At 30.9% G+C, this 19,603-nt stretch overlaps 5 protein-coding genes across 5 annotated transcripts; 1 reads left to right on the forward strand and 4 right to left on the reverse strand.

Moving 5' to 3' along the window:
• Positions 1-5,834: 5,834 nt before the first annotated feature.
• Positions 5,835-6,464, reverse strand: LOTGIDRAFT_142127 (hypothetical protein; the record flags this gene model as incomplete). Its single annotated transcript, XM_009051949.1, has 1 exon — positions 5,835-6,464. A coding segment is annotated over one exon (630 nt), but the record flags the coding sequence as incomplete, so codon positions are not given.
• Positions 6,465-7,059: 595 nt separating this feature from the next.
• On the reverse strand, positions 7,060-7,808 carry LOTGIDRAFT_173924 (hypothetical protein; the record flags this gene model as incomplete). Its single annotated transcript, XM_009051950.1, has 3 exons — positions 7,060-7,099; positions 7,150-7,286; positions 7,641-7,808. Coding segments are annotated over 3 exons (345 nt in total), but the record flags the coding sequence as incomplete, so codon positions are not given.
• A 525-nt stretch (positions 7,809-8,333) lies between these two features.
• On the reverse strand, positions 8,334-12,352 carry LOTGIDRAFT_180494 (hypothetical protein; the record flags this gene model as incomplete). The annotated part of the gene is made up of 5 exons (XM_009051951.1): positions 8,334-8,510; positions 9,596-9,679; positions 11,641-12,022; positions 12,058-12,072; positions 12,108-12,352. The coding sequence occupies 5 exons, from the start codon at positions 12,350-12,352 to the stop codon at positions 8,334-8,336; spliced, it is 903 nt and encodes a 300-aa protein (XP_009050199.1).
• Positions 12,353-12,582: 230 nt separating this feature from the next.
• LOTGIDRAFT_173926 (hypothetical protein) lies at positions 12,583-13,138 on the reverse strand (the record flags this gene model as incomplete). The annotated part of the gene is made up of 1 exon (XM_009051952.1): positions 12,583-13,138. A coding segment is annotated over one exon (556 nt), but the record flags the coding sequence as incomplete, so codon positions are not given.
• Positions 13,139-14,434: 1,296 nt separating this feature from the next.
• On the forward strand, positions 14,435-18,589 carry LOTGIDRAFT_142111 (hypothetical protein; the record flags this gene model as incomplete). Its single annotated transcript, XM_009051953.1, has 10 exons — positions 14,435-14,556; positions 14,884-14,999; positions 15,252-15,309; positions 15,744-15,876; positions 16,247-16,380; positions 17,004-17,106; positions 17,426-17,572; positions 17,834-17,928; positions 18,141-18,201; positions 18,497-18,589. The coding sequence occupies 10 exons, from the start codon at positions 14,435-14,437 to the stop codon at positions 18,587-18,589; spliced, it is 1,062 nt and encodes a 353-aa protein (XP_009050201.1).
• Between the last annotated feature and the right edge of the window lie 1,014 nt (positions 18,590-19,603).

Genomic DNA, 19,603 nt, shown 5'->3' on the forward strand with positions numbered 1-19,603 from the left:
CCTTCCCTGCCATTTTAAATTCTATCTGCACCACTTTTTCGACACATGTTGGACGCATACTGAACTCTGTTCCAACTTTTTTTATTGAACGTTCTGTGATTGTCACCAATCAAGTGGTTATTTAATAGATTTTGATACAATTATTAAAGGGTAGAAAAGAATTCAGGATATATATGAGCATTATATTTGCAATTATACATTATAGAATATATATAGATATACCTGTTTACTGTTTAATTCTTGATGTAATTTTTCTATCTGAGATTTAGTTTCCTGTAATTTATTAGTACATTGTTCTGTTTCTTCACCATGTTCTTGATGAGCTTTATCTCTTTGTTCTTTTAATCTGAAATATACATTATATTAATATACCATTATCTTAATAAGAAAATCATTTTAACTATACTACAGCAAATCAGCAACTTTGAGAGCTAAATTGATTGGTTACCTGCTGAAAGAAGCATTGGCAGAGGACTCATTAATATTCTTCATTTAGACATCTACTTATTGCCCCAAATTAGAATAAAAGAAAAATCATAGATATTTCCTCCAAAGAACCAAACAATAGCATGTAAAATTACTGATAGCCCTTTTCCATGGTGCCGGTTGTTCAAACATTCTTAGTTTGCTGTGTTAGACTATACAATGATTACGAACAAAGCCATGAAAGAAATTGTAAGATACTAATTCAATACAATAATAAAATTTTTATAAGAAATGCCAGAATTATCTGCCAATGGTTTTTATGAGATAAACATTAAAGTAAAGAGTCACACCTCAAAAGATGCAAGGATTTATTTGGTTCATGATCAAGGTACATTCAGTTTTACATTAACTGATGAAAGTTGCAAAATGTTGAATGATATTTTAGTTGCGAGTACAAAAAAAATTATGATACAGATCAGTCAAATTATGCATTACAATGTATTCATTAGTTTAAGAACAGTACAGGAAACAGGAAAAGATGTACTACATGAATATATGTCATATCTTTAACCCTGGCTTAATCTAGCCTCGTTTAGTTTTATCATGGAAGAGGAGAATACATTTTACACAAACTTATTGAGAATCCTTCAATTTTCATAAGTCCAATTTTTGCTATTGTAAAAAGATAATTTTGTGACACCTATGTATTGGATATTGTCAAATCTTGATTTTCTTCCAAGAAAAGTTGAAATATTGTTAATGTAAATTTAAAATTCTTGATATATCAGTAATAGAGAGAATATCCTGTTTACAATAATATTAGACTGTTTATTATAATTGATAGTATAAACATCATGCTGTTTAACTAAGTTTCTATTAACCAAATATTTCAACTATTTCTACTAAATATTTCAATCAACACTATATTCTTAATATTGGTAACATGACACTCACAATCTCACATACTTTAATATTACATTACAATTATATAGAAAAAAAAAACAAGTTCCATAATAACTTCTCAGAGATCTTATTAGAGCCAGGGGTGTGGTACTGGCACAATATATCCTTGAATCGATATATCGCAATTTGACATATTGAATCGTATCATATAATGTGGTTGTCTATTGTTACTTGATGATATTTGGCATACTATGTTTACACATATAACTAGAAGCCATGGATATAAAATGGTGATAAAATTGTTTGGTTTTTGTTAAGTATCGTACCCTGGCATTATCAATACCCAGCACTACTGCGGAGATTCATTGAATAAGATGGTTGCTCACTGATCTAAGGCTTCATGGTTCAATTTCTGGTATACTGGTAAGTCTAGAGAATACTTCTGGTTTAGATTAAATCATACTAAGGAGTAAACCAAAGACAAATACTTAATTACACATACACATTCAAGGATATTTCATCTCTATATAAATGAAATGTATGTGTCAAAATTTCAACCAATTGGTACTAGCTGGTAACATAATATCAAGAAACTTAGACTGGTATACAATTTCAAAGACAAATTTATAAATAATTTAATTGCCAATTCATTTAACTTTTTTATTTGAACTTTTTCTTTGAAACTTTAATTGCTGACATGGGTCCTACTTCAATCAAATATCAGTACATTTTTTTTTTCTTCAGTAAGAGAAACTGATGGTATAATATCTAGAGAAACGAACCACTGGAAAATGCTTGTTGTAAACTCTGCCAATTTTCGCACTTTTTCATTTGTTATGTGTATCTGTGACAATGATAACATCAATTTGCACAATTCCAATTTTGAAGTCAGATATTTGTTCTTACAATTATACTAAAACTAAGTGTTTGATAACATCACTGTAGATATTATGAGCAGCTTTTGCAAAAGTGACATAATAAACAGCTAAGTTTATACTTGATACTCATAGAGAGTTTAGACTTCCTTTAAACAATCCCTTTACATATGTAATTCATTAGTTTTTTCTTTTCAAGTCTCAAATCCTCACAACTGAATTTTCAACTTTTAATAGAAGCACAATGATGTACTGAAATGCTCTTATTCTATCTCATTGACACATGACTATTAAATCTATGCTGAACTTGTGCATGAATTCAGTCAAAACAGTTATTTCTGTGATTGTCATAAGTGTTCCAAATACAAAAAGTCTGTTAAAATCAAGAAACTTACTTTAAAAGATATTTTAAAAAGTCTGTATCCATTTTGCGTTGGCATGTATCAAAGATTGACTAGGAATCTAACATGTTAGAATGGAACTTGAGACCTGACCTCCTGTCTTGATGATAGAGAAATGAAAACAGTGTGAAATATCAATGGCAGTGAGCCCAGACCACATGTTCTTAACCCATATCCTAGTCACGAGTCACACTCTACTATCAATATATACTAATAATAACAATACTAGTTTCAATTTTCAGCCCAGTCTGGTCCAAGTCAAATCAAGATGTCCAAAATTTTTCCTTATGTATCATAGGATTGTCTGATAGACCACATCTCAATGAAATGACTGGTTGGATACGGGAAATTTTTACAACCAAAAGTATAAACACAATCTTATATATATCTTTGATCAAATAATGTTTTTACTTTTAGTTTTTTTTTTCAATCTGGTTCAGTTTAAGTCCAGATGTCCACAATTTTTTCTTTGTATAAGCTTACATATGGGTAACAACTGATCAAACTGAAAAAAGACACAAGAAATTTCTTTAGGCAATATCTCATGTCTAAATGAGAATAAATATTATAAACAAAATGTCCAAAATAGGCGGGATAAATCTACTAAATGCCCACTTTTACAGGGATTGTAAAGAAGTTAAATTTCTGCAATTTCACTCAAATTTAGCATTTTATGATGTTAATATCAGTTCTTTTATGATATAATTAGATTTTGTAACAGTGATGTCATAAAACACTTAGTTTTAATGGAATTGCAAAAACCATAGACATTTGATTGAAAGTTGGAATGGTGAATATTGATGCTATCAGAAAACCTCTTTACAATCTTTAATGATTCAGATAGATTTGTAACAAGCTTTTCTGGTTGTTTACTGAAAATTTCAATCAAAAAAATTCTAAAATAATTTTAAATCATATCTTTTTTTGGTTCATATTTAATTTGGATTATTTCCACGTTTATCATAATTTTTATGCCAAAAAATAACTATGTATTTAGATGACTGGAATCCAACCAAACAAGCTAGAAAAACCATAGCATAAAGCTTGGCATTTTCACAAAACGTTGCTGAAGTTGCAGTTATTATTATTCTGGAGGGACTACTAAAGATCTACACCACCCAGTAGTCTATTGAAGAGGTCTAATGTTCCTCCAAGAAACTTGAAGAAAAGGGAGAATGATAAGATCAATTATTATTATAATAAATATCATTGTTTATTTTAGATTGAGGTCAAAGTTCAGAGTATACAGATGAAATAACAAGATAGACTGTAGAAATGATAACAGATAACAGAGAACTTCCTGGTTTTATTTAGTATTTAGTACAGAAATCTTTCTGGTTTTATTCAGTAATTAAGTTACTAAAATTAAGTGGTAATTTTAATTTTCTCTTTTCAAATACCCAAAAATATCCCTTTGACTTAAAATTGTGTTTGACTCTTGAATTTCAGTAATTATTACACTTCATTAGGTCTTGAAAATATCTGAAAATTTATTTTAAGTCCATTGTGACTAAGGAATCAGGAATAAGATAAAATCAAACAGATCTTACTTTGAAATTTTATGAAAAATGTACATATTTCCAAAATTGAGGCAAAGTTCTGTTTTTTTCTGACATGTAGACATCTGGATATTTCTAGTGTTTCACCTTTCTACCTTACATAGAATTACTTTGATGGTTATAGAATTTATTTTTTTCTATTTGGCTTAGTTCCCCTGGCTGATCATATTGGCATTGAGAACGAATTTTTCTACCATTTTGTCCCAATTATAGGAATTAAGAAAAATTGGGTAAATCTGATTATGCAGTGCTAGCCAATAAATAGGTGCATCATTCAATGATGTCTTTGTTGCCAATGTCCATGAAAGCATTTTCAGCATTATTTTCATTAAGAGCATTTCCAGAGTATTATAAAAGCAAGAAAGTAAGATGTAAAAATGTCAATATCTTTAAAATCATGATCAGCTTTGTCAAATGTATGTATTTTAGTAATCATGATATACTGATTAACAAAATATTAAAGAGATTGTAAAAGGTTTTTAAATTTTTATGTGTATTGGGGACATTGATAACATCAATATTTACCTATTTATCAATCAAACTTCTGTAGTTCTTGCCAAAACCAAGTGTTTAATGATGTCACTAACCATGAAGGGCCTCATGTGATAAAGGCATATATTGTGATTAGTGACGCCATCAAACTCTTATTTTAGTAGAATTACAGGAAACACAGACCCTCTGACAGAAAGACATCTGATTGAAATGGTGCAAATTTACAGAACCAGTTAAAAAATCTTTAAAACACCTCATTTCAATATATGTAAATATTAGTCTAGATTGATTCATTGTGTTCTTTGATAGTGTACACTTATATTTGACAAAAAACACTTGAAGAAAACACACTCAATAACTTGTAAACAACCCTTCCATGAAATCTAATTTGAGCAAAACTTGTACTTGACCATGAACTCTATGACTATCATAAGTAAATCAGAACCAGGAATCAATGTGTTTGGTCTAATACAGAAGACAAAATAACATATGTTTAATAGAGATTAATATATTAACAGCTGGAAAAGGGAGGCAAGTACAAGTTCTAACAGAAAATGAATGTATCTATGATGGTGGGTGAAGGTATGTTTGGTCTCTAATGAATGAAACAGCTGTCAATTATTAATAAGAACTAAATTCATTGTAATATATACCAATTGTCTACAGATTTCAGTTGCACACAGTGTTCTGATGGTATAATATACATACACAGCTTCAGATGTACACAGTGTTCTGTTGGTATAATATACATACACAGCTTCAGATGTACACAGTGTTCTGTTGGTATAATATACATACAAAGTTTCAGATGTACAAAGTGTTCTGTTGGTATAATATACATACACAGTTTCAGATGTACAAAGTGTTCTGTTGGTATAATATACATACACAGTTTCAGATGTACAAAGTGTTCTGTTGGTATAATATACATACACAGTTTCAGATGTACAAAGTGTTCTGTTGGTATAATATACATACACAGTTTCAGATGTACAAAGTGTTCTGTTGGTATAATATACATACAAAGTTTCAGATGTACAAAGTGTTCTGTTGGTATAATATACATACACAGTTTCAGATGTACAAAGTGTTCTGTTGGTATAATATACATACACAGTTTCAGATGTACACAGTGTTCTGTTGGTATAATATACATACAAAGTTTCAGATGTACAAAGTGTTCTGTTGGTATAATATACATACACAGTTTCAGATGTACAAAGTGTTCTGTTGGTATAATATACATACACAGTTTCAGATGTACACAGTGTTCTGTTGGTATAATATACATACACAGCTTCAGATGTACACAGTGTTCTGTTGGTATAATATACATACAAAGTTTCAGATGTACAAAGTGTTCTGTTGGTATAATATACATACACAGTTTCAGATGTACAAAGTGTTCTGTTGGTATAATATACATACACAGTTTCAGATGTACAAAGTGTTCTGTTGGTATAATATACATACACAGTTTCAGATGTACAAAGTGTTCTGTTGGTATAATATACATACACAGTTTCAGATGTACAAAGTGTTCTGTTGGTATAATATACATACACAGTTTCAGATGTACACAGTGTTCTGTTGGTATAATATACATACAAAGTTTCAGATGTACAAAGTGTTCTGTTGGTATAATATACATACACAGTTTCAGATGTACAAAGTGTTCTGTTGGTATAATATACATACACAGTTTCAGATGTACACAGTGTTCTGTTGGTATAATATACATACACAGCTTCAGATGTACACAGTGTTCTGTTGGTATAATATACATACAAAGTTTCAGATATACAAAGTGTTCTGTTGGTATAATATACATACACAGTTTCAGATGTACAAAGTGTTCTGTTGGTATAATATACATACACAGTTTCAGATGTACAAAGTGTTCTGTTGGTATAATATACATACACAGTTTCAGATGTACAAAGTGTTCTGATGGTATAATATACATACACAGTTTCAGATGTACACAGTGTTCTGTTGGTATAATATACATACACAGTTTTAGATGTACAAAGTGTTCTGTTGGTATAATATACATACACAGTTTCAGATGTAAAGATATTGATATAATTAATATACACACTTGTTATAATGAAGGTACACAGTTTGAAATGTGCAGTTTTCTGTTTTTTATAATCAATATACACAATTTAATTGACATAGGTGCATCCACAGCGTTTTCATATTTGGAACCTTAAACCCACAGTTGTCCCTCTAATTGTGCAGTCTGCCCCTAATTTGTACCTATCTTCCAATAGGCTACCGCCATCACTTTTCCTGTTTTTGCTAACCACACTTCATTGAATTTAACCAATAAAACATGTATTTGAAAATTTTCAATAAACTCTGAGAGGTGAAAAGGCTATAGTGTGAGTTAATGGTTATTTAGGAACACTGAGAGTGTAAACTCTCTAAACATATATCTCTGGATAAATAACAAATAGTAATTACAGTATAATAAGCAACAAATCCTACCTTTCTATTTGTCTGTCTTTTTCTGCCAATGATTCCTCTAGACCATTATTAGAATTAGTAAATATTGCTAGGTTTCTAGATTTAGCTTGATCTAATAATTCATCTTTCTGTTTAATACTTTCTTCATATCCCTCAACCTAAATAATATATAACAGTCTATTATTGTTTCAAATTGTTGAGGAGTTTTCTCCCTTGAGAGTTGAACAAATCAGCATTTTTTTCATAAAATTCCTTAAGATTTGAAAAGATGAAAAAAAAAAACATGTATGGCATTTAGAATGAAATTTTCGAGGTTTCTACTTTTCAATGACACATGTTACTTTAAACGGAAATATACCAATTTAATTTTCTTAAATGAAGACAAACATAGACTCATTTATTTTATATTTAAAAGAGTCAAAATTTATTTAGAACTATTGGATGTTAAATTCAAAATTACACAACTGTAATCCTATAAATTCAACTGATGCATAAAACAGTTCAATTCTTACCTTTCGTTGTAAAACATTAATTTTTCTTTCTTTAACGTCCATTAAATCTTTTAATTCCATCATTTCAGTTTCCATTCTTCTCTTATCTTTATTAATAGACTGAGATTGTTTACTCTTTCTCTCTATAGTACCTTCTTTATCTTTAACTCTATCTTTTAAATCTTCAATCTAAATATAACAATATAGATAATATACATCACCCAGATTCTTTATAAAACAACACAAATACTTTTCATTATCCAGTGGATATATCAATATCTAGATAGCATTATTTTATCACAATATGTTTAGTTGATTATATTTCGACAAAAACGTGATGGTATATCATAATAGTTACGATATATCATGATATGGCGACATTTCAGTATATTTAAATCAGGCAATATTACTAACGAAATAAATTCCTATATCAGTTTTTATCATGATACTGTTATATTGCCTAGTCCTAGTCCAAAGTTTGAATGTTTATATCCGTTAACATTATTAACATTATTTAATATTGGCGTTTGCTTATCCCTAGTTATGGAATGGTGAAAATAGAAGCTTTAAGTGTCCTTTATACACATATAAAAGCTACAAAGTCCTTTTTAATTCTGCCCGGTGTAAATATCACAGGCAGATATAACAGCATTAAGAGGACATCACTGGTAAATACACCATAGATTTGACAGAAATTTTAAAGTTTACAAAAAATTATCTTACATCAGCTTGTAACATGGAAGAATGGAGTTCTTTAGCTGATATCTGTTCTTTTAATACAGTGACATATTGTTCTTTCTCTGCTTGTTGTCTCTGTGAGGTCTCTACTTTTAATCTTAAACCTTCTAACTCTGTTTCTTTTACACTTAATTTATTCCTCACCTTCTCTAGCTAAAATTACAAACAAAAATTCTTAATGAGTAGTGTAATCCAACAACAAATGGGCTAGTAAAAATATATCCCAAACTTGTATTATCTAAGGTCACCTATATCTTTAAAGCAGTTGCCCTACTAGTGACCAAAAAACAAACTTATAATGGAACACCCAATGCAATATGCAACATTACCACAGTAAAACACAAGAATTTCACTAGGATGCCACTCTGCTACTAGGCTTGTCAACATGGAATACATACTGAAGAGTCAATAATACTAGTTTAGTATCTTTCTGTATAATAAATATGTCAGGATGTATAGCTATAGCACATGATCGGTATTTTGAAAAATGACGAATTAATATGAAATTAATTCATGTAAAAAGTAAATTTCCATACCTCAGCTCTTAAATCTTTTTCTTTGGCACTTTGGTTATCTTTGGTGAGAGTTCCTTCCCTACTACTGCTTCCACGAATTTCTAAAGTAAAATTCTCTTCTTGTTGTTTTAATAATCTATCCTCTAACGCTTGTACTTCATTTTCTAATGAACCAATTCTAGAATCCTAAAAGATCATCAATGGACAAATTAGCATAAAATCATACTTTAAATTGCCTTCAGACTAACCAATGAACAATCTATCTATTGCAAAAAGATCAAGAGATTTTCCTCATTTTGAAGTTAAAAGATTTTTGTATGAAAAAGATTGACATTGAGTAAGAGCTTTTTAGCTGTTTTGGTCCACATTCTGACACTATCTCTGTAAAGCTATGCAAAATTTAAAAAAAAAACCAGCGAGGATTGTCACTTAGATTATCTGCAACATCTGTTGAATTACTACCTTAGCAGCGATGAACTACATTGAATCTTATCATTGTTTTACAACTCGCCTACATTCTATGAAGGATTCAATAACAGTCAAATACTGCATTCTTGTCACTAACTTAGCATTCGCCTTGTAAACCTTTGGCTAGCACTGTAGATTGTAATAATGCGATATATGCAATGCTTCAAAATGCTCATATAGTATTAGGTGGGAGAGTATGGAACAAGAGATCTATGAGAAAAATATATTAAATATTTAAAAGAGTTCCTTCTTTACCTTAGCTTCTATAATAGCTTGCATAGTATGAGTATTATCATTAGAGGCTAGACTGACACCACTATCACTGGCATTCTGAGGGCTCTACAATAAATAAAAATAATACCATAATTATAATGTCATAATGTCAAATTTACAAGTCTATAACTATAGATATATGTATGTGGCTGGGGAAACGTATCTAGTGATTACCAAATTAATTTAAATTGATATAGAATTTGTATGGTGTATGAACTTAAGCTTATTATTAGATCTGTTCCAATCAAGTTCAAAACCCCCTGATCTAACCCCCTGCCACAGCACAATCCAAGGTCTGGCTATGGGTGAACTTGCTTCATTTGACTTTGTTACGATCAGGCCTTGACTGAAGATGCTAGGTAAAACAGTTCTGGAAAATGGTAATATTATTTCAGTTAGGTTTTCGAAAAAAGAGACGTTTCGAAGGATGTTACCGTACAGCAATCAATATCTCTTTTCAGTCTTAAGAGATTTTCATTTTAAAAAGAGTTTCATTTGGTTTGTCTACAATCAAATCAAATGTACCAGCACAATATTAAATTGTAATAAAATACCCTGGTCAGAAAAACAAATCTTCTTTTATGAAATACACGAAACTTGACTTATTATTTACCTAAAAAAAAAATTCTTCTGTAATATTTACTTTGAATTAAATTTTTCCTTTTGATGGAATGACATTTTTTTTGAAGTTTTTAATAAATGAAATTCTCCAGCTAATATTGATGCCTTCTTTTTTTAGTGTCAAATTATGCAAACTATTTGATTCATTGGTGTTTCTAATGAATTATCATGTATTCTTAATCATATCATTTTATGTTCTTATTGCATACCAGTACAATAAGAGTTTTAACCAATCATAAATGTCCATGAATGCCTTTACTTTCTATTCATATATGTATTAGCATTTTCATTTTCATGAATGGAAATAAGGGAACCCATCTGGATCTGAAAATTGCAATGGAAAGTTGAGATAAACTCAATAAGCTGGTGAAGGAAAACCAGAAAAAAAAACCTAGAATAATGAGATTGACCTGAACTGTCTCTGACATAGAGCCAACTTAATGTAATCAGGATTTCTTATCAATAAGTAAATTGTTTGAAGTTTTATATTACTACTGGAATGAACTTTGAAATTATTGAGACTTGCTCTACAGCTTTTAACCCTCTTTCAATTACCAACAGATTTGACATAAAAATTACCAGACATTTCAAAGCTTATTCAATGGATTTCATATGTTATTAATAAAATGAGACTCCAAATGAAATTGACTGACTAAAAATAGCTTAAAATAGCACAGTGTATTCTCTAAAATGTTGAAGAAAAACATTTGCTTTAATTTATTTTCCATCAAATTTTTTTGACAGTTTGTTTAATGGCATTATTTATATGTGGGACATAATTAAAAAAAACTTAAAAAATACAAAAATTATAGCTGAATTGAATATTATATTGAATAATATTTTCCTTGTACTGTTTGTATTCATGTTGTGTATTAATTATTTGTGTTTTCCTGTTAGTATTGGTATCTGAGATCTCTCCCGATGTAAAATGATTTTCCCTTATTGGGCTTATATAGATATATTATTATCAAAAAACCAAACAATTTTATTTTCCATACATTATTATCATTTAGTATAAATACGGTAAACTGTATTGTCGGTAAATCTGAATAAAGACTCAAATTTTTATGGTGAGCTGTGAACACTGATACTGATTAATAGCTTAGCTTAAAAAAATCACATTTGTGCAGACCTGACCTATCTGGATTATCAAAATTGGTTGATTGATTAATTGATAGAAATGCAATATCAATAAGCATTCATATAATTTACGATTATATCTCAGAAAGAAGTGTGTTTCAAAAGTAAACCTCAATTCTATCAGTTTTTGAGTTAAAAAATGTGGGTTGTTACCATGTTTTCACACACACACACACACACCACTACATTACAAATATACATCAAACAAGAAATTCTGAAGCAACAATTCTTAAAAAAGAATTTAAATTCATCTTAAATTACTTTACCTCTTTTAATTTAAGGATTTCTTTATCTTTTTCTTGTAATAAATTCTCAAGTTGTTTCACCCGTAAACTTTCTTCCACCATTTTGGATCTTAAACTCTCCACTTCTTGTCTGTCTTCATCAAAGTTTTTCACAGACAATCCCTTACTTTGTAACATTTCTAATAATTTCTTAATACTCTCATCACGAGCAGCTAAAGTTTGTTTCTGAGTTTCTATCCTTAATTCCATTTCATCAACAGTCTTACGAAGGATTAAAATTTCTTTTGATTCTTGATCAGATTTGTCTTGACCTATTGTATCTAGATCCTGACTAGAAATATGAAGAGCAGGTAACGCATCTACATCGTTACTTTTACTAGACTCAACTTTTTTAAGTAGTTCACTTTTTTTCTGAAAACAGAATTTAGAAAGTTTTACATTATAGCCTTAAGTCTGAAAAATAATGATATACTAGTGGATAAATCTACATGATAAAAATAATAAAATGACCCACCTGAAGTTCAGCTTGTGCAACACGATATTGTTCATTTAATAAAACATATCTGGCTGTTTCATCTTTCCTGATAGTTCTTTCTTTCTTTAATTCTGGACTCCAAAATGTTTTAATACTATTCATACTAGAACATAGTTTGGCATTCGTATTATCCAACTCTTTCTGAAGTTTAGCACATTCCTTATGTAATTCAGTAATTTGAACTTGAAGATCAAACATAAAAGAGTTTCTATATTCAGGTGGGGACATGCTACCTCCCATAAGCGAAGTAGACATCGGTTCATATTCACGATCTGATGATCGAGAACGACTAGTAATATGGTGATCTCTCTCTAATGAACGTGCTCCCATGTGAGGATATTCTCTGTCTAAAGATCTGTCTCTCATTTGACCATGACCTCCAGTTGTATTGTAACCTCTTCTTGTATCGATCAGACTGCTAGTACTACCTTCGCGAGCTATCATCTGCATTCTTTCTAAAGCATGTCTGTCAAGAGATCGTTCCCCCATCATGAGATATTCCCTTTCCAATCTTTCCAATGATCTTTCACGTGCTGAGACATTCTGTAAACTAGAAGTACGTCCACCATGGTTTGATGGTGAACTGTTTGTGGACGAGGATTTGGCATGGTGAATATTTTGGCGTGTTGGCAGGGTGATGTTTTCAGCAGAATAAGGTGAATTTCCACTCAAGGCGATACTTAAAGCAGTTAAATTATCAAGCGGGTAATTCATGGGATTAACAGTTCTTGAAAGACTAGCTGATTGATAAGGCGAGCGATAATTACTTCCATGGCTACCAGAACTACTTGAATTATGAGATGAACCACCTTCTGAAGATGTCCTACTTCTTGATGATTTACTTGATTGTTGAGATTGAGGGCCAGACTGCAGAGCTTGTTGTGCTGGCTTCATTTTTCCAATAGGAATGTCATATCCTGCAGCACTCTCAGAATGATCTGATCGGCTGGTACTAGATGATCGGCTATGACTCTTTTTAAACATTGTTTTATGCCTTGTTTAGTTCTCACTTATTATCTACACATATAAAAAGCTTAAAATATTGTATAATTAATCGGCCATTTGGCACCACTCTGGAACTGTCATGCATCAAATCTCGATACCATTTTTGGTGTCAATCATGGCAATGTTCCAATTTGAATTTATTATAAAGCTTTACATCGAGTGAAGCGAATACTTATCTAGATGGAAGAACAAATTATTCTTGCACCCGTATGTTGTCGAAAAAAGTCGAAATATTTAAATCATATGCAGAATCTGCAGAATTTTCGCTGGAACCAATATTCCTGACATGTTTCAGAGGACATTAACTGCCAGAGCGCCACCTACATTCACTACTTCCACTTACGCTTGAGACGTTTCGCACATACTAGAAAATGAATGAAAAGGAATGAATGGAGTTTAAGGTTCTACTTCATCGGCTAATTTAACACCTTGTTTAAATAGCAATTGAAATAAACCAACATTTAATTGCATTTGTACAGACGACAAAAAAATAGCAAATTACGAAACTTCTCAATTTATGGAACGAAATATCTCAAGTTCAAGGTCAACCAGTATGGCTACTCCGGCAAGATGTTTGTTGAATTCTGCAAAGAAACTAGCTATTTCTAAGGTATAAACTATCACAAATGCAATAATTGATAGTTGTTATTTTGAGATCATTTATTACGCATAATGATAAGATCTGGATTCCTTGAACTTCAGTAACTGTTTATGTTTACAACTCTTTAAAAATTTCTTTTGACAGCCCACTTGATTTTTGAATGAAAGATGAAACTTCTTAAGTTCTTTTTGGGTGCTGAAAAGTCCGAACTTTGCTGATTAGTCTCGGATAGATATTTTTGATGGTTATTGACTGATAGATTCAGCATTTGATCAGAGAGGTAAAAAAAATCCTGTGTAGGACTTTCGCACAGGCCATAGGCATAACTGTCAAAATACCGGCTGCCTTGTGGGTCAACAAGTTTTTAGATTAGATCTCGTATTATTAAAGTGTTCTAATTTTCTGATTTCCTATCTATAGGCTACCAGTCATCATTTGAATGTTATTCCAATTTGTCAAAAGCGAAACTTCCATCTGTCAACTCGTGACCAGGTAAATAATCCTTTTAAAAATATTTGAAGTAGTAGTAGTAGAAGTTGCCTAGTGACATGTTGAATTTGATAATATAGATTCAAGGTGATTCTTTGGAAAAAACATGCCTGCAGCTAGGTGGGTTTTTTTTGTCAAGTCGGTGTTTGCATTCTTAACTTTTGTCTTTCAAGTCTTGGTAGACAATGCTAGTTTCAATTTCTTATCTATTCAAGCAAGCACAATATGGAGGACGACATACAGTAACTTTAATGACAGGAGATGGTGTTGGGCCAGAATTACTTGGTCATGTACAAGAAGTCTTCAGGTAGATCCATTTCATACTTAAATATTTCTCATCTAGATATTTCACTTTCAGTTTTTGTTGCTGTTTTCTTGACTCATTCACAATGTGAACTATACTATTCAGTAATAAATAATGAATTCAGTAAATTTCCAGTACTGGCTAAGACCTTTCCCAAGCATCAAAGAGTACAATTTAATCCCAGAATTCCTCTTGTAGTAGTCAAAGTTTATTTTGAAAAGAGCATTAGATTGATTGAAATATTCTTAACAGTAAAGTTCAGAATTCAATTGGCAACTGTTTTTTGGACATCTAGTTGCCATTTATTTGTATTTTAAATATTATTATTAGGTATGCTGGTGCTCCAATAGATTTTGAGAAGATTGAGATTAATTCGTCAACTAATAGTCCAGAAGTGATGCACAATGCTATGTTATCTGTGAGAAGAAATGGAGTAGCAATAAAAGGTGTGTTGATGTTACATTGGAAGAAGTTTATTGTGCGCATATTGAAAACAAGCACTTACTACGTATTTGGTTAAATTTGCTATTCTTCATTAAGAAGAGCAATTAGCGATTCCATATAGAAAACTAAAATAACGTGGCATCAATTATTTTTGACGTTTTATGCAGTGAAGTTCAAGTTGAAATCTAATTGTGGTTACTATTTTATCAGAAATATGAAACTCGGCTTAAGCAAATTTATTTTATATTTTCTAGGTAACATTGAAACAAAGTTTGATGATCCAACTTTTAAGTCCATGAATGTTGCTCTCAGGTTAGTTTTCATGTTAGTTTTTCATATCAAAACAGGGGGCCATATCAGGGCTTTAGAATTAGAATATTATGTGATCATTTAGGATAGGTATATATTCAGTACATTTCTATCCATTCAACCTTCAACAAGATTGAGATGAGATGTGAATGAGTAAAACATCAATATACTTAAAAATATACAAATATAGAATCATGCAACAATTTTAGAGAGATAAAGAAATATTAAAACAGAACTTGAATCATACTGTTCCTCAGAGTTTCACGCTATGCGATCTTCAGATAACTGACCCATTTCAGCCTACTAACTTGGACAAATAGAATTTATTCTCATGTTCACATTTTGAGACAAGTTTGGAATGTTTTTTTATGATATGTGCTTTTAGGGGCATTAATGATCCCAATCTTCACTAACGCTAACTTCAAATTTTGTTACAGAACTGGATTGAACCTATATGCCAGTATAGTATGTTGTAAATCTATACCTAATGTATCATCTAGACAGAATAAAATAGATATGATATTAATAAGAGAAAATACAGAGGGTGAATATAGACAATTAGAACATGAGGTAATATCATAGATTATATAGTGGTCATTCAGCGGAATTACATTTTTGTTAACTTCATATTTTTTAAATTTATATGAATCTATATCTAATGTACTGACAAAAAAATTATTAACCTGCTATCAAAGCAAAGGATAGAGATTAAAGCAAAGATATTTTTGCACTTCTTGCAGTAGCCTATATTTTGTTTTTAGGTAGGGTAATAGTAGAAATAGGCAGAATAATTCTAGCTTGCTTAAATGTGAATTTTTACTCATTTGACCAAAAATTTTGAATCAACCTGGATGTGCAAAGATATCTTTGCTAGACAATTTGAGAAATAAATATTTGTTTTATGAAAAGTATTAAAATGGTTTTGTTATTTAATTTATAGAATGTGAAAGGGGTTGTAGAAAGTTTAAAGATTATTACCAGAGAAAGATCAACTAGAATTGCTGAATTTGCTTTTGATTATGCTGTACATCATGGTCGAAAGAAAGTCACTGCTATCCATAAAGCTAATATCATGTAAGATTAGCAATTATACTTTCAGAAATCAGTCGTAGATAAAACTAAGGATTATGGGAATCCCTTTAGTTTGATTTCTAGATGGTGATTAGAAAATAGTCTCATAAAAACACTGGCCTAGGTCACAAAGTAAAGAGTTATTAGATTGATGCTTTCTGGATAAAAACATACCAAACTGATTTTTTTGTTAGGTTTTTGTCATTGGGTGGTACCAGTCAAATTGAAATTAGACCAAACTTTCGTTCCATGTTTTATTAGCTTTTATTTTTAATATAGCCACTTAAGTTAGGGTCTAACGACAGCCCTCTTGAAGGTTCGTTCAATTAAACCTTAAGACCTAACCTGATATACTGTCACAAAATGCCAGTGCTGGAAAAGGTAGAAATTTGATTGGTTAAAGCAGACGTCAACGGTAAAAAGGCTAATTTGACGAACATCAAGAGAGCTGTCGTAAGAGACTAACTGAAGTGGCTTTATTAAAAATGAAAGTTTATAAAAAAAACAGAATGAAAGTTTGGTCTAATCTTAATTAGAGTATAAGTGGTACTAATGTAGTGAACAACAATACTACCTTTTATGTCCCAATTGAGTTTTTTATCCCACTGTTTTATTATTTGTTACAGGAAGTTGGGAGATGGGTTATTTTTAGAATGTTGTAGAAGTGTATCTAAGAAATATCCTGATATTGAATTTAATGATCTCATTATTGATAATGCTAGTATGCAGGTATATTATTATCTTGCTAAATGCTGAAAAACCTATATTGAACTTAATTTGGTGACAGGGGTTGAAAACTGACACCAAGCTCTCTGGCTTCTACATGAGGAGAATTTGAACTCACAGCACCTTATTGTCTAGCAGACGGCAACCCAACTGGATACCAACTGAGCTATTCCATTGTCACTGGTTTGAAATGACCAAATAATGATTTGATCTTAAATTTTCTTTGAGTGGACATTTTCTGAGTGATATTAATGAATTTAACATTTCAACAAAATCTGTGTAGTTTTTGCAATGATTGTGCACTATTGCTTTCATTTTGTAGATGGTGTCACGTCCAGAACAATTTGATGTGTTAGTCTCACCCAATTTATATGGTAATGTATTAAGTAATATAGCAGTAGGACTGGTAGGTGGAGCAGGTCTAGTACCTGGTATGAACATTGGATCTGGTTATGCTGTTTTTGAAACTGTAAGTTTTTAATTTGTTTTTCAAATGTATTGTAAGTTTGCTAAAGTTGACAAATGGCCTGAAGAGACTTTTGAAAACAGTTAGCTTATAAAGGTTACAACAGCTTAAATTAATAGTTCTGTTTTCATGAAATATTTTGGAAACCCTTGGTCACACAATTCTGAGATTTACTACAGATTTTCTTTTCATTATATGCCAAGTTTTCAGAGCACTGTCAGTTCAATGTTATATACTAATGACGTGTGTACAATTTATTTTCAGGGAACTAGAAACTCAGGAAGATCACTTACTGGCAAGAATATAGCTAATCCTGTAGGAATGTTACTAGCTGGCTGTGATATGTTAGATTATTTAAGGTAAATTGTCAAATATGATCGAGTCACAACGCGACCCTGTCCCCAATGAAAAAACAAACAAAAATGTACCAAACAGACTCACAGTTATGGCATTAGTTAAAACCTACAATATCTAGACTAAATTGAAGATAACACTTTGTAACTTGGCTATGCATGTAAACTGGCAAGACAAGAGCTAACAGTTGTGTTCTAATTGATTATTTCTGTTGTAGTCATCATCGTCATGCCACATTGATTCGTGAATCAGTTCAGAATGTTCTTAGTGATAAAGGGGTAAGTTACTCTAAATTTGTTGCTGTTTATTATTATAAGGAGATATGGCATTCAATTTTAGTCTAAATTAAGATAAGAACAGCATTCCTTGATACTTTTGTGAAAAAAATTTTACTTAGAGCAACTTATCTATTAAGTTCAAATGTATGATGGTCATGGGAGTGACTAGATTGATCTTATTGTATCAGTTTTTAGCAGTCACAAGTTGTCAAGAACACAGTTACAAATACCACAGTGAAGATACTATGTGGTTAATACTAAAAATGACAAGTTTTGTTTTTTCTATTCTAATTAGGTACAGACACCTGATATTGGTGGTCAAGCAACAACAGTAGAAGTCGTACAAGCTGTTATTGATGAGATCAAACCCAAAACTAAAAGCTGGTAGGTATTTGATATCCAACACTGTTGACTACTGATTATTTAGTTCAAAACAATTGTTTTCCTTAATCTATGTTTTTATTTTAAAAATGATGTACATTCGTTATTTTGTAATTTTTTTCAATAACCCTCTTGAAGGTATATTATGATAACTTGTGTGTCGGTCCTCTCAGACTTTTTTCAACACTCAAGAATCTTCAGTTTTAACAGATTAGGTATGGTAAAAAAATTAAAAAACTTTTGCACTTTCTGACAATGTCTATACATGTATTCAAAAACGAATTGACTCCTGTGACCTTCCACAATGTAAATGTTGTAGCTCCTTTTGTTTTCTAGCAATTTTATTTCTTATGAAATTGCTGAAAGTTTCTTGTTGTACAAAGTGCCAATTGGGACATGATCCACTATCTTTTTAGTATGCAAGATTGAAACTATTAAGATTATTGTTTTAATCCTTAAGGGATATGTTACATAGACCAGTAAATACTATGTTCAAATAAATCTTCCTTACTGGAGTACAGTAGTAAGTAGAGGTGTGTTGAGTTGCTTCTAATGGGCATGGCTGTACCATTATAAAACATCAAATCATTGATCATTTAGATTTAACTTCTGTTAAGGTGATAATGTTTTCAACTTGCATAAACTAAACGTAATGTGCTATCAATGAAAAGAATAACAGTTTAATGTGGAAGAAAGTGAATGTGACTAAGAACTCGGTTGTTAAATAAGATTATAACTACCTTACTGTTTTGATAAAGTAAAGTTTAAGTGCATTTTATTTTCATCATAAACATATTGTCACTGATTTGTGTTTTGGAATGTCTAATTTGCATGGGTATTGAGTGAGAAATCTTGGATTGATAATTAACATCACCAATCATCACAACATTTCAAACTGCTGATACTTCACCAGGGCAGCTTGTTTTTGAAGCATATATATATGATAGGATTTCATATAGCAAGAGAACTCACCGAACAGGAGTGAGAAACCAACAGGAATTTCAAATTTAATCTCATATAA

Source organism: Lottia gigantea, assembly GCF_000327385.1.
Source record: "Lottia gigantea unplaced genomic scaffold LOTGIsca_175, whole genome shotgun sequence".
Lineage (NCBI taxonomy): Eukaryota > Metazoa > Mollusca > Gastropoda > Lottiidae > Lottia > Lottia gigantea.